The 15922-nt window shown below is 31.5% G+C and overlaps 1 protein-coding gene across 2 annotated transcripts in view; it reads right to left on the reverse strand.

The window, feature by feature from the left end:
• LOC114331338 (nuclear pore complex protein Nup50) overlaps positions 1-14868 on the reverse strand; it is a 32000-nt gene extending 17132 nt beyond the window's left edge. Inside the window, exons 1-2 of one of the 2 annotated variants that reach the window (XM_028280869.2) lie at positions 14556-14868; positions 1327-2035 (exon numbers count right to left, since the gene is read on the reverse strand). In XM_028280869.2, the coding sequence (XP_028136670.1) occupies positions 1327-2035; positions 14556-14717 (871 nt within the window). In that variant the 5' untranslated portion in view covers positions 14718-14868. Of the gene's footprint in view, positions 1-1326; positions 2036-13830; positions 14199-14555 lie in introns of those variants that run through there. The other variant, XM_028280870.2, reaches the window with a different exon arrangement.
• Between the last annotated feature and the right edge of the window lie 1054 nt (positions 14869-15922).

Consider the following 15922-nt stretch of genomic DNA (forward strand, 5'->3'; position numbering starts at 1 on the left):
GGGGGGGGGTCGTCTCTAAACGACGAATTACGACGGAGGGGGGGGAGGGTATTAAAAAGTCCAAATTTTTTACGACGTAGTTTATGGATGCCCCCTAAATGATTTATAGAAGCTTGGAAGCTTATAAAAGACTCATTATATGTTTTGAAGGTTACCTAGCTTATTCAAGGATAAGCACTGGACCAAAACAAGAGGAAATGAGGTTGTAAAATATGTAGAAGAAATACAGCATAATAATTCAATTTTGTTGGAGTAATTATTTGCTTACTTATTAACCAATCTAAGACCTTTCTTTTTTCAGTTACTGCACTGGGAGTACAAAGAGTATAAAGTACAGTAGAACCCCGATTATCCGGGTGCGGATTATCCGTGCTGCGGATTATCAGTGCTATGATTTTCTATTAGGCATGCTGCACACGGAGCGTATCGTCATAGACGCGTATTAGATGCGACGTACGAAAAGCATACGCTTTCGTGCTGCTTACTTGTGTCTTTATGGAATGCTGTACGCGAAACGTAAGCGGCGCGGAATCGTCAACGCAGACAAGCTTCAAGCCGCCAGGCGTACAACGATGTCAGTCGCTTGTAGTACGCTTGAATGTTAGAACACCTTTTTTGACGGAATTTTATGAGAATGGCGGATCAAATATTAAAATTTGTCCATCTGATTACCTACAATTAACACCAATTCTTTAAATGTATTTTTAGACATTCTGTAAAATGTGTGGAATTTCGAGTCATCTTCCGACAACTCTTTGGCGGCAATAAATAACCTTCTGTTGTAGTTTTTGTAGATATAAGGATGCACCCAAAATTTCCTCTGTTTTTTTTGCGGTGGCGAAGATAATTTAACAAAAGTAAGTCCTCTTCATCACCATCACTTGACATATCTGCAACTACTGTAAAAGCATGGAAAACCTTAAAACAGGACGATCACATGCCCCTTGCAAATCTAATCGTTTGCGGATTTTAAGGCGTAAAGGAATCGTCGCTGCATGACGAAACCTATACGCGTCTATGACGATACGCTTCGTGTACAGAATGACTTACTCAAGTTGCGTTTTTGAGGTTTTATCAAAATGCGTCATCGTAAATCAATTGACGGAAACTCTATCTGACGAAAAAGAGACTCATAATGAAAGATTTATTTTTTTTTCTGTTATTTTATGGTAGGTACATATGTATGTGTATACGTACATATTTATTATACATAAGAAATACATGTTCGGATTATCTGCGCTTTTCAATCATCCGTGCCACCCTTCGGTCCCGAGGAGCACGGATAATCAGGGTTCTACTGTATATAATAATAATTATATCACTTACCAAAAGAAAATGACTTATTTCCAGAATCTGTGCTGGCCTTGCTTCCAAAACTAAATGTTGGTGTAGCTGAACTTGTGCTAGAAGTTCCAAAAGTCAATTTTGGAATATTATTTTCTGAAGTCTTACTGGATTCATTTTTGGAAATCGATTGGAATTTTTCAGTGGTACTATCTGGAACATTAGTTGTAGGCTTAAAAGCAAAAGAGCTCATAGAAGAGTCGGTTTTATTGTTCGTATCAGGGGGTTTTAGGTCTTTCTCCTTTTCTAATTCTGCAAAGTATTTTTCATAATCTCGAAATATTGGCTGCAAATTTATTAGTGGGTTTGCATCTACATGACTTTTTATCCATTTTGACACACTCTCATTCAGACCTTTCAACTTTGAGTAATATTCATTTGATTTCTCTGAAGGTGAGTTAGTAGGATTGTTATCTTTATTACCAGTATTAGCTGTGCTTGCACCAAAAACATTTGTTGTCACTTTTTCATTTAATTTCCCACTCCCTGTTATAGGACTACTACTATACTTGAATGCTGAAGCATCATTCTTAGATTTTTCTGAAATTCCACCTGTACCATTTACTTTTGGAGGGGTATTAGGTTTAGCCAGATTGGATAGAAAAGAAAAAGCTGTGGATGTTGGCGGTGCTGCTTTTCCAAAACCTGTAAAACTGGTGAAGGCACTTTTCTTTTCACCATCACCACCATCCTGAAAAAAATTAATGTAAATATTTTTATTTAAAAATGAGTAATGGTACAAACATTGTTGTCTACATAATTTCGAAAATATCTTTTCTGTTGACATTTTTTATTGTTTTAGATTGTAGGTTTTATTATATTTTTGTCATTGTGCTGAAGAAATTTTCTTGTTGTAGAAATGCAATTCTCTATTTTTGTGGGAATAAGCCACAATTTTACTTTATAATCATTAAGTTTATTAATTTGACGTTCCAGCTTGGAAATTGTTATCAAAATACAAAACATTAATGATTTCCGAAGCGGAAATCAAAATTTCAAATAAACTTAATTTTAAATTAAAATTGTGGTTTATTTCCACCAAAAATAGTAAATTATGTTTGTCTTCAAAAAGGACAAAATATGGTTGACTGTTTCAGGTTCTCTGATTATTAACTGTAATAAAGCTGGGAAGATATATACAGTGAGGAGTGCACTAATAACCGGCAGAATAACGCAAAAGATGGAAAACACATTAAGTTGTGAGATAAAGAGAAATGAAACTAGTGGAGGTGGGAGATTTAGTGATAAAATCCCATGATACTATGACAAGAAGATAAATCAACGCGCATGATGGTCTTGTATCCCTTTCGCTCACTGTGACGTAAACCAGAGACAACTTTCCTGGCGCCAAGTTGAATTCTTTATTTGTTTCATGTTCATTCGTGTTAATACAATAGTTATCTCTCACGTGTTGCTTCAAAACGTATTGAATGAGATTTTGTTTATTCGTTTATGTAGTAAAATTTTTTATATTATAATTACATTTATATACATTTTGTGGTGAAAACTTTCAGTTTTCTGTGTTAATATCACCTAATTTGTTTATCAAACGCAAGTTGCTCTCGGCTATCTGTACCTACTTTATAAAGAAAACTAATTTTTGTTTACCATGTATTGTGCAGTGGTGGGTTGTAATAACAATAAAAAAAGTAGAACTTTTTCGAAGTGTCGTTTTTTCGTGTTTCCTAGAGACAAACACATACGTAAAGTGTGGATCTCCAAGTGTTTTCAGCGAGACAAATTTAATGTAGATACCGCGAGAATAATATCCCACATAACAATGATGTTCGCATCATGTTCTAAGCATATCCTACCAACATTAGTCAAAGTATATCCTTTTTAGTATATGCGTAGTACAAGCATAGCATGTACCATAAAAAGCATTCTAGATTTCATGTTCTTTGCATGTGCTTCAAAGAATATTCTTGCACCGAATATACTGAGCACATTCGTGTACGTAGTATCTCGGAATGTTCGTAAAAGTTTATTCTTAGAATATACCTTAACCGAAATTCTTAGTAACACATACTTGTATATACTTTTAAAATATCTTAAAAAGAATATACTGTATGTACCTATAGGAAGAAGAATAATGTTAGCCTATAGATTATCAACTTAGCGTTAAGAATAATTAATAAAATTTAGGTATTTTGGTAGGTACTACTGAACTATCTAATTCATTTTTTTAAACCGTTTTAATTGTATGGTAAAAAAGTTTAAAACTTAATTCTATTGAAGAAAAATGAGAAATTCTCGTTTCGTTTTCAAATGAAATGAATATACCATTTTGATTTCAGTTTATACCATGAGTATTTTTACTTACAATTTTCGGGAATCCGAAAACGGCCATTCATTGTCATTCTGACCCTTGCATTGCATATTTTATACCTGCACAAGGGAAGGGGGTAGGTAACAAAGGCAAAATATGAAAATAGTTTCCAGTACAGTTAGGCATTTATGTCTACGATGTTAGGACGAAGCGAAGACGAAGTATTTCTAGCTACAAGGACTAAAACATTTTTAAGAACATAAAAAGCAGCTTGAAAATAATAAATTCATATTGGTACTTCAATATTTCCTAAATACCTAGTAAGTAAAAGTATGTATAATGTATATAGATACCTATAAATTTTAGTAATTTACATACATATTATATATATTTGGCTATTATATAATATATAAGCAGCATTTTTATTTTGATGTGCACATAATAACTAAATATATTACGTATATTTTATATATACCTACTTACCCATATAATATTTATTATACATAGGTACCTGTATAACTACTAAAGTTTATATATTTTAAACTTACTTTTTACGTAATATTGTAGAATGTAATAACTACATTCTCATATGCAATTAGAATATGTAAATATAATATATTAGTAGAACCTAGGATGAGATTGGGTGATGTTGAAAACATACTTCTGAGAGATACAGCACATCCTTGGAATATTCTTCCCATATACTAAAAATATGTGCGATAGTACATTCTAAGTATATAACTAGAAGGGAAGGTATATAGCACTTCCTTGGAATATTCTTCCCGTATACTAAAAATATGTGTGATAGTACATTCTAAGTATATAAATAGAAGGTCTATAGCACCTCCTTAGAACCTTCTAAAAAGTATGTTCTTGGTATAAACTGAAAAGAAGTGCGGTAGTACATTCGAAGTATATACATATAACGTTTAAGTACTGTAATGTAGTATATACTCAGTATCTGCTCTGCACATTCGCAATGGTAATTACGCATATTCTCAGTATATACTTTTTCTGAAAAGTATGTTCTATGAATCTACTAAGAACATGAAATTGTTATGTGGGATGCTCAAAACATTTTACAGAAGCTGACTATTGTTTAAAAGAAAAACTATTGGCATTACCTGACAACAAGTGGAAGTTAAGACATGATGCAATATAGTCCGTTCGCTATAACTTTTCCCATGCGGTACGATTCATTTTCAATCAAATTAAGTCAAAACATAAATTGAAACCAACGTCGATGTGTATATACATACTGTATACTACACTGCGCGTCATAGAAACCGGGCACCCTAAAAAATGGGTCATTTTTGATGTCGCGTATCTCCTAAACCTGTTGTCCGATTTAAGTGATTTTTTGAATATGTTATAGCCCTATTCTTGGTCAATATCCCTGTAATAATATTTTTGCAAAACAGGTAAATTTTCATTGTATACCGGGTGTACGAATCAATCTGTGTTTTTTTCTCAAAGTTCGCTGGAATATTCTAGCATTTATAAAATACTGAAATTAAAACCCAACTATAGCCTCAGGTTTTCTTAATATTCAGTTTTTTGATTCATTCGCTTATGTTGGATAATACAAAAGTTATGTACTTTAACAACTAGGCATGCTTTTTATCAGTACAGGTTGTTTCTAAAGAAGTACGACCAACTTTAAGGAGTAATTCTGCATGAAAACATAATGACCGCTTGCTTTATAATAAACATATGTCCGCAAATGATTCGTTTCCGACACACAGGATGTTGAATTTTTTCTTACAAACTGGTTGAGATATGCAAATGAAATTTGGTGGGTTTTAAGACGTAATTTTTGAACATTTTTGACATACAATTAAGAATTTTTTATTCACCATTCTTCAACCATCTCTTAAAACCTACCAAATTTCATTTGCATATCTCAACCGGTTTTAAAGCAATAAATAAATCATCAGTTTGTAAGAAAAAATTGAACATCCCGTATCTCGGAAACGAAGCTTTTGCGGATATATGATTATAAAGCAAACTGTCATTATTTTTAATGCAGAATTGCCCCTTAAAGTTTGTCGAACTTATTTAGTCCCTAAAACCCATTAGACTTATAACACCCTGTACTGATGAAGAACATGGCTAGTTGTTAAAGTACATAACTTTTGTATTAACATAAGCGAATGAATCAAAAAACAGAATGTTAAGAAAACCTGAGGCTATAGTTGGGTTTTAATTTCAGTATTTTATAAATGCTAGAATATTCCACAGCGTGTTGCGAACTTTGAGAAAAAAACACAGTTTGATTCGTACACCCGGTATACAATGAAAATTTACCTGTTTAGCAAAAATATTATTAGAGGGATATTGACAAAAAATAGGGCTATAACATATTCAAAAAATCATTTAAATCGGACAACAGGTTTAGGAGATATGCGACATCAAAAATGACCCATTTTTTAGGGTGCCCGTTTTCTATGACGCGCAGTTTATATACTAGACACATCGGCGTACATTTCACTTTCTGTTTTAACTTAATTTGATTGAAAATGAATCGTACCGCATAGGAAAAGTTATAGCGGACGGACTATATCTTCTCTTCATTTAATAAAGACCCCAAGTGCTAAAACATCGATTGAAATTGAAAATACACGCAAAAGAAGAATAGGGATAAGAAATGTATTAAAAAACATGTATAAGTATTTTGATTTTATACACAATTTAACGACAGACAAAATGTTTTGATATATACTAATGGCCATTTTAATAGAACTCTGAATTCTAAGTAACACTTTATTTTTGATAGCTCTATAAATAACTCATTTTGGATGTATTTTTTACTACGAATACTGTAATGAAATGTGTTCTTTATATATTTAACTTTTATTACAGAAAAAACACAAATGAACTACAACCTGAAATCTCAAATGTGTTAGATCAGATTGCAAAACAAGCAGTAGAAGAAACTTGTGACACAAAATTTAAGGATAACAATAATGAAATAATAATTTCAGTGAAAACGACATAGTCAAAAAAGCCATGGAACAAATAAAGAATTTGCAAACTGAAAATAAAAAATCGAAGGAACTTCTTAGTAGAGAGAAGGAGGAAAAAAGTACAGTTGAAAGAATTTTTACTAAAGGGCAGTTAAAAAAATTAAAAACTAAAAACAAATTAAGTGGTCAATTGAAGATATTGCATTCATTTGATTCAGCAATTTCTTTGCACGCTGCAGGGATAAGGTCCTATCGTTTATTAAGAAAAAGAGGCTACCCCCTTCCAGCTGTAGGAACGTTAAGACGATTGGATTCTGGATGCTAATGATAAATCGTTTACTTGGGTGATCCAAGTTTCTGAGGGTAGTTTACTAAAAGCAACCCTGGAATTTGTAACTAAATGTAGTGAACTGGAACATATTTTTCGTACTTATAATCGCAGTACATTAAAAATTAGTAAACATTATCTGAAAAACCTATTAGAAGCCGCAAAACAAGTAAATCTCAGTGACGACGTAAAATTACTTTTTTTTAGATGTAAAATGTATTTTAAAATAAGGATGCTAAATAAAATATTAAAGATAATTATAATATCCGTAAGAGAAAAATCATAAAAATTGTCAAATAATATCATAAATAAATAAATAATAATAAATAATATTCATAAAGTCTGATGTATGACACGCTTTTATTACAGAGTTTATTTTTCAAATTATTTACGTTTTACCGGCTTTGTATAATATTTAATTTATATCTTATAGCTTTATTTATTTTGTTTGTAACGTACACAATCAAATCGTAGATTCATATATTTCTATAATTAATTTTACAAATTAATTATGCATTTTCAAACCACGTATTCACATAAAGTAACTAGTTATGAATTCTTAGTGCAACATATGGCATCAAGGGCCACTCACCGTTAACCGTTCAAGTTTCAAGTTATTCATTTATAGTAATGAAACAGCGTTGCCATATGCTTCATCGTCAAAATAAGATACACACAAGTTCCTGGTTTAGTCTCGCAGTGACGTCATGCGCCAGTCGATTGAATTTAAAATTGCAAGTGTGCATATCTTCCTGTCATAGTATCATGATAAAATCCGATAAATTTACATTCTACTTATTGCTTCCCACCTTTAGACGTATTGGCCGAGTTTGGCTAGTTGACATACTCCTCTGATACGTATAAAGATGGGAAACAATAAATAGAATGTAAGTTTTTAGGTTTTTATCGCTAAATCTCCCACCTCCAATAGTTTCATTTCTTTTTATCTCACAACTTAATATGTTTTCCATCTTTTGCATTATTTTGCCGGTTATTAGCAAGCTCATCACTGTATATAAAAAATATTTGAAAAAAAAATAAAAATTGAATTAGTTGTTGCAAATTGAAATAAGAAGAAAATTTGGGAACGAATACAGCACAACCAAATTCACTTTGTACTTGAGATTTGGATGCACACTAAACGCGGAAATACATATCCGCGCCGCGAACTCCGCGCCGTGTGAGCGCCGCGCGTTCGTGGTGCGGTTAATGTTCGTTAAAATTTTTCATTTTGACGAACCTTCCGCGATCCAGAGGAAACTTACGAACATTTAGTAATTGTAGATAATTAGTATTAAATGTGAGTGCCTACATTGGATCCGTTTTTTTCCGATCAGATCAGATCCGATATCGGCCGACATCGGGAGTAGCTTCTCCTATTCTCATCGAGAAGTGTTTGGTTTCATTCCGATTGGTTGCAAGTTGAGTTGCAAGTTGGTTGCAAGTTGGTTGCAAATTGGTTGCAAGCTGGTTGCAAAATGGTTGCAAGTTGGTTGCAAATTGGTTGCAAGTTGGTTGCAAATTGGTTGAAAGTTGGTTGCAAATTGGTTGCAAGTTAGTTAAAAGGGGGTTGCAAGCTAACATGTTTAAATATATTCAATGTCATCATCTCATTTTCACTTTCCACGGTAAACATCAATAAGTTTGATATTTCCTTCCTAACACTCCATTACTAACAAATATTCAACTCAGGCGCCCCAAAACCAACAAACCACTCGCAAACCCGTCCAAATACGTATTGCGAACCATCAAAGCATTTGTCGAAAAGCCGACAGAAGTTAGATCGTGGTGCGCCGTGTGCGAGCCGTTTGTGTGCCACTTGAAAACACGTACTAATCTAACAAATATGCTGCGCGCGAGCGGCTCACACACCGAGCAGAGCGCATATGTATACCCGCCTTAATGTTGCCAGGTCCGATTTGTTTTTAATCGGTACATAAGCAAAAACAAATCGGGATTTAGGGTTATAAATCGGGACAAATAAACAACAATAGCCTAGTAAATAACCGTCTTGGGGTGTAATTTTCAGTCAACTCCGAATTGCATGAAAATCTGGTTTTAGTTGAAAGTTGAACTGGTACCGTTGGTTGCTTTTACTTGTTGGGTGATAGTTACAGTTACCCTTTCTCGGGGATAAAAAAAACGCGTGTTTAAAGTAAGTCCCAAAATGGATCAACTGACTAACTGTAAAAAACTTTTGTTCAACATAATTTTTAAACTAAGTCAATACTTTTCGAGTAATTTTATCGAAAAAAATATTCTTAGCAAAAATGTAGCTTTTAAAAAAGCACAAAAAAAAATATATGTTCAGAAAGTCTATAAAACCAGTAAAAAAGCAAAGTTGTAGCCCATCAAAATTACGTTCTTATTTGTCAAATTCCAAATCGAATTTTTTAACTTGAAATAACAAAAAAAAATAAGCAATTTTCTTTAATTATCAATTGCTTATCAAATAAGCAAAAAATCTTTAATTTTGTTTTATATAAAAATCTCTAGTATTAAAACTAAGTTGGCCCCTTTTTTTGGTAAAAAAAAATCGTGAAAATTTCCCCCTATTTAGCACCATAAATAAAATTAATAGTTACCGCTTTACCATATATGTGTATTGTTTACAACCAACATATGTTTATTGTTTTACCGGTTGGGAGTGCTTAGTTTTGAAAAAAAATTGGTTTCATAGTAAAAAAAAAATCCAAAAAATTGGAAAATGCCCTTTTTTCAAAATAACTTAAAAAGTATTATGGATACTAAAGTTGTGCCCACTACGGACAGCAATGGATTGTATCCTCGCTCCGACCCTTGCTCCCTGGTATTTATATTCGTGAATTCTCGCATTTAAAATAATGTATTTATTTTACATAGCGATCGATAATATAGAAACTATATTATCGATCGCTTTGTAAAATAAATACATTATTTTAAATGCGAGAATTCACGAATATAATGAATATAGAATTTATAGAAACTATATTATCGATCGCTATGTAAAATAAATACATTATTTTAAATGCGAGAATTCACGAATATAATGAATATAAATACCAGGGAGCAAGGGTCGGAGCGAGGATACAATCCATTGCTCTCCGTAGTGAGCACATCTAAAAGTCTCAAGGAGTAAAAAGTAGGTAGGTTTTGCTTTTATAAATATGATATTTTGTTTTTCTGTAAGACAAAAATTTGCTAAAATATGGCTGTTCATATTTTGCATACCCTCGTGATTAGTGACTCGTTCAGGCCCTTTCAATTATGTAAAAAAATACATAAGTAAAGTACATTGTTTGTACAGCGGTAAGGATTAATTTCATTTCGGGTGCTAAGTAGGGGGAGATTTGCATGATTTTTTTACCAAAAAAAAAGGAGTCAACTTGATTTTGAGCATAACTCGCTTAGTTTTGATGCTAGAAACTTTTTTAAAACATAAAAATAAAGCTTTATTAAAAAAGTTTTAATTGGGTTTTCCCGAAAAGTGCTTGATTTCTTGGTTATTTCACGTTGAAATATTTGATTTGAAATTTGACGAATAAGAACGTATTTTTCATGAGCTACAACTTTGCTTTTGCTGGGTCTATAGACGTTACGAGTTCACAATTTTTTCATTTTTTTTATTGAATATGCTACATTTTTGATATGAATATTTTCTTCGATCAAATACTTATTTTTTAATTTATTTGTGAAAATCGCCTGAAAACGTGATTTTTTTGTCGAAAAATAAACATTTTTAATCGTAAATAACGTGAAAAGTATTAACTAAGTTAAAATTCTATAGAACTAAAATTGCTTAGAATTAGTTAATTTATCCATCTCCGGACTTATTTTAAACACGCGGTTTTTCACCCCAAAATCACCAAAACACAGTCCTTACTTTTTTCAACTAGAAATATTCCTGATGTACTGGACAATGCATCCTGTGCTAAATTTCTTGGTGTTCTGCTGGAGCCTGGTCTGATATGGGATGCTCATACCACCTCTTTAGTGGCAAAGCTATCATCAAATACATTTTTGCTTCGTGGACTTTCATCCTGTGTTTCTGCTTCCATACTAAAGCAGGCATATTTTTCTTTGTGTCACTCACATATCTCCTATGCTATTCTCACATGGGGCCATAGTGCAGGAGCGAAGGATGTATTCAGACTGCAGAGAAGGGCCATTCGCATTGTCGCAGGCTTGGCATATAGAGCCGATTGCAGACAAGTTTTTATAGATTGGAAAATATTAACATTACCTTGCCAGTATATACAGTATGTCCCTGTAAGTTGTATCCATATGGAAAACTTTTTTATTATTAATTTTACGAAAAAAAGTTATTCTTCATAAAAAGCTCTGCATGGTCCAAAACCTAAGATTCATCCATCAGATATAAAATTTTATAAATATTATACGAGGTATGTCAAAAAGTTTGAATTTCACTCAAGAGTAAAGTAGCTTTATTTTTCACAATATTGAAAATTGCTATTATGAAAAGTTGTTTAGAATTAAAAACTATATTCTAATATGCAATTACATCCTTCTAATTGAAATTTTTTTTTTTTGAAAAATTATGGATAACATTATTTTTAGTAATTTTAATTCTAATAACTCTTTTATTATTTTTACGAAAAAAGTGATTCTTAATAAAAAGTTCTGCATGGTCTAAAATACTCTAAAACCTAAAATACAACCATCTTATGTCAATTTTATACGAGGTATGTCAAAAAATATAAATTTAGATCAAAAGTAAAGTACCTTTTTAGTTCAAACTGTTTTAATTAGAAGGATGTAATTACATACTGAAACATGGTTTTAATTCTTAATAACTATTCCGAATAATAATTTTCGATATTGTGAAAAATAAAGGTATTTTACTCTTGAGCCAAATTCATATTTTTTGACATACCTTGTATAAAATTGATAAAATTTGACATAAGATGGTTGTATTTTAGGTTTCAGACCATGCAGAACTTTTTATTAAGAATCACTTTTTTTCGTAAAATTAATAATAAAAGAGTTATCAGAATTGAAATAACTGAAAATAATGTTAGTTATCCATAATTTTTTTTTCTCAATTAGAAGGATGTAATTGCATATTAGAATATAGTTTTTAATAAACAACTTTTCATAATAGCAATTTTCAATATTGTGAAAAATAAAGCTACTTTACTCTTGAGTGAAATTCAAACTTTTTGATATACCTCATATAATATTCATAAAATTTTATATCTGATAGTTGAATCTTAGGTTTTGGAACATGCAGAGCTTTTTATGAAGAATAACTTTTTTTCGTAAAATGAATAATAAAAAAGTTTTCCATATGGATACAACTTACAGGGACATACTGTATATGATCTTATATATGTAAAATGCAATATGCATAAATTCCAGACTCATGAACAGATTCATAATATTAACACACGCTTTAGAGGGAACCTTGCCCCAAAGTTTCGTAGGCTGGAGAGGTGCAGAGAGGGCCCATCATGTCTGGCTATACATTTCTTTAATAAATTACCCCTAATAATTCGAGAACTGCCCTTAGATACATACAAAATAAAAATCAAAGAACTTCTTTTGGTGGGTGCTTACTATTCTCAGGAGGAATATCTCGGGGCTACCCTGTTGTGATAGTCCTACAGCTCTCTTAAATGTTCTGTGTGTTCTTGTGTTTTTATGCTAATATTCTAACTTTGTGTTAAGTATTTAGACTAGGTGATAAAATTTTATAGATTTTACTTATTAAGTGTTAGCTTGCCAATGTATTTCAATGATGCATTTTAACAGACTTTGACTTATGTAAATACTTTGTATATTGACATCAATAAACTGAATTGAAAATTAGGGGTGACTGTCACCCCCGAGTAAAAGCAACCAACAGCACAATCCGTCCAAATTTTCATGCAATTCGGAGTTGATCCTGGAAATTACACAGTATCACCGTATTTCCTGTTCATTTACTGGACTGCAAGGTGTTTCTATAATGTGTATTTAATCCTACATAATATTTAAAAATAATCAGTCGAAATTACAAAAAAAATCATAGATTAAGTAAATTAATTATTTTTTATTAAAATTATATTTTTCATTCGATTTTGCCGCTTTTAGGCAATGTTTTTATAACATAGTTATAAAATTCACTGCAAGTCCTCATGAAATTGGTTTTCGTGGGTGAAAATCGGGACATTTAGTGTCCCGATCAGGTACAAATCGGTACACGTCCCCAAACTCCTGAAAATCGGGACGTCCCGCGCAAATCGGGACACCTGGTAACGCTAATGCACACTGTTGTTGACGTTCAGTTTTTCCACATTTTCTGAATTTGATTTTGGTACCTCGCAGGTATTTTTTTAAAAAGAAAATTGTTAGTAATGTATAGCTAGAATATCAAACATACCTACAGACAACATGCAAAATGAAATGGGTGGCAAATGAAATTATTCATACCTATAAAAAGAGGAACAAAATACTTAGGGCCGGTTTCACCAGCAACAAATAAATCAGTGAATAGCAGTTATTCATCAAATAAAATTTATTAGTCGATTATATTCTTATTGTGTTTCAATACAATTTTGATAATTTAAAATTAAACTGAAGAATTAACTGAACTAACGACCTTGTATTACACTAACTGTTGGCTGCGTAGTAATGCATGGCGGCAAATGTTCACTACTTCACTACTTAACTTAAGTTTAGAACTATCTCTAAATGCAGCCAATGTGTTAACTTTGCCATTTTATTCAAAGAATAAATATTTATTTCATGAATAAATAAGTCTTATTTGAAGTCAATAAAATGTAGATGTGTTAGTTTTATTAGTCTATAATGAACACGGGTATTACAAGGTTTTGCTTATAACAAGGTACACTAGATGTTCCATGAAATTCCCATTGAACTATAACACCTCTATAATGATTTAGTTACGAGGAAAAATGAAATCGAAGAATATGTTTCTTTACCTTTTTTAGCACAGTAATGACTATAAATAAATGCCTCAACTGGCTGTATACAGGAATACCCAACATCTGTGTGCTTATCGAAGATACGCTGTAATAAACTCCACCACATGTAATAAATCCTTCCCGTTCATCTATCAACTAATATTGAATACGCTAGAAAATTTACAATTTATGATGACCAAGTTTCATTGTTGCGGTCTACCATAGATATCTAATAAACTACGTAAGAGGCATCAAAACATTTCAGTGGTGGTGGTATGCACAATATTATTGTTGTCTGATATAATGAGATCAACTTATAAAGAGGTAATTAGTCCACTATTTCAGTTCTTGTTATAGAGGGAGTCTACTGTATTTGTCACTAGTGAAACCGGACATTAGTGGTTGAAAATAAACATGTATTTTAATTATATAAACCATGTGGCTCATACATAGAGTATACATATAAATGTCACCCATATATTAAAATATTTTGATTATTTTTATTTCAATCATTCTTGTAGGAATGCTGCTTATCAAATATGAGTCAACTATTAAATTTGTATTGATGTACATAATACACTTATTACACTTTCGTCGTCACTCCTTGCTTACATAACATTGTATTATCTAAATTGTATAACATAATATTATCTAAATCTGAAATAGTTCAAACCAATGTTGTTAAAATGTGAACACATTGTAAGAACTAAGATATCACATGTACCTAACAGGTTATATCTTACCCTAACTGAAGATATAGGATTTCTCCTTCTTGCAGTTTTTATAACTCTACTTTTCAAAGAATCCTCAGAAGCTCTTTGAAATGTACCAGCATCTTCAGGGGGTTCTTCCTTGTCCCAATTTTCGTGATTTAAATCACTTGTGGCGCCACGTTTTCCAGCCATCAGATCAACTAATGGAAGATTTGTATATCTCAAAATATGATTTACCTAAACATTTAGGTCTAAATAGAATTGTTTTTTAATAAAATATGTAAAACTAATAAAATCCGCCAAAAACGTTACTCGTTGTCAAACAGTAAACGTCAAAAAGACGTTTCATGAAAGATGTCAAAATTTTTAATGAACCAAATATCCGTGTTCTGTGAAACGAATTAAATCACAGAACCCATCGAAAAATACATATGTGAAAAATGTGAGAACCGTGAGAACCACGTGAGGTGAGAACCACGTGAGGTGAGAACCTAGAAGGGTCAAATAAAAATAAAAAAGTTCAAGATTTCTAAAATATCATTTTTTTAGTGGTCTTTGCTAACGACATACTGAATTAATTTTTCAGATTTCAAACGAAAATGTCAAATGTTAATTTTTTTATTAATTTAAAGAGATATGTTGGAACGGAGTAAATGAACTTATATTCTATTATTGGCCATTGCAGTATCTATCGGAAAATTTTTTGCCTATTTTGTGATTTGGAAGCAAAATGTTATCAAGGTCAAAAATGTAATTTGTGCCATTTGTGCTAAATAAACTGCTTTGGTACAATATAACTGGGTAAATATCATAAGGGTGCTCAGCTTTATGTTGTTCTCAATTTTTTAAGTCTTATCTTATTTCTGAAGTTATATTTATTAGGCGCCGTTGGGAAAAATGTTGGGAGTGAATTTTTATAAAATTCAAATGCAAATGAAGTGTGAAAAAAAATATATTTGTGTTTTTAGTAAATATGTCTATTATAATTTTTGTGTCTTTTAATTTGTCTTCGTTAGGAATAGGATAATAAAAATATGTTGAAAAGAAAATTAAAATTTTGTGTAGAAAATCTGATATTTTTTAGATTACCTACGATTCATCAAGGGAAAAGTAGGGAGGCTACAGTTCATAAAAAATGACGTATTAACGTTATTTTTAATTTTTGGTATTATTTTAAGTATTAAAAATTAGTTTAATTAATATTTAAATCATAATACATAATTAAACTGTTTAAAATAGGTAATATATTTATTCGCGATAAAAAACAAAGTAGCTGACCTCTGGTGGAATAAATTTAAACTATTATAAGTGGTATAAACAAACCAGAAAATTGTTGATTTGAATGGAATTTGGTCACTATTAAGAAATTTTTAGTAAATTTCAGCATTATGAGTACA

Source organism: Diabrotica virgifera, chromosome 1 (genome assembly GCF_917563875.1).
Source record: "Diabrotica virgifera virgifera chromosome 1, PGI_DIABVI_V3a".
NCBI classification, from domain to species: domain Eukaryota; kingdom Metazoa; phylum Arthropoda; class Insecta; order Coleoptera; family Chrysomelidae; genus Diabrotica; species Diabrotica virgifera.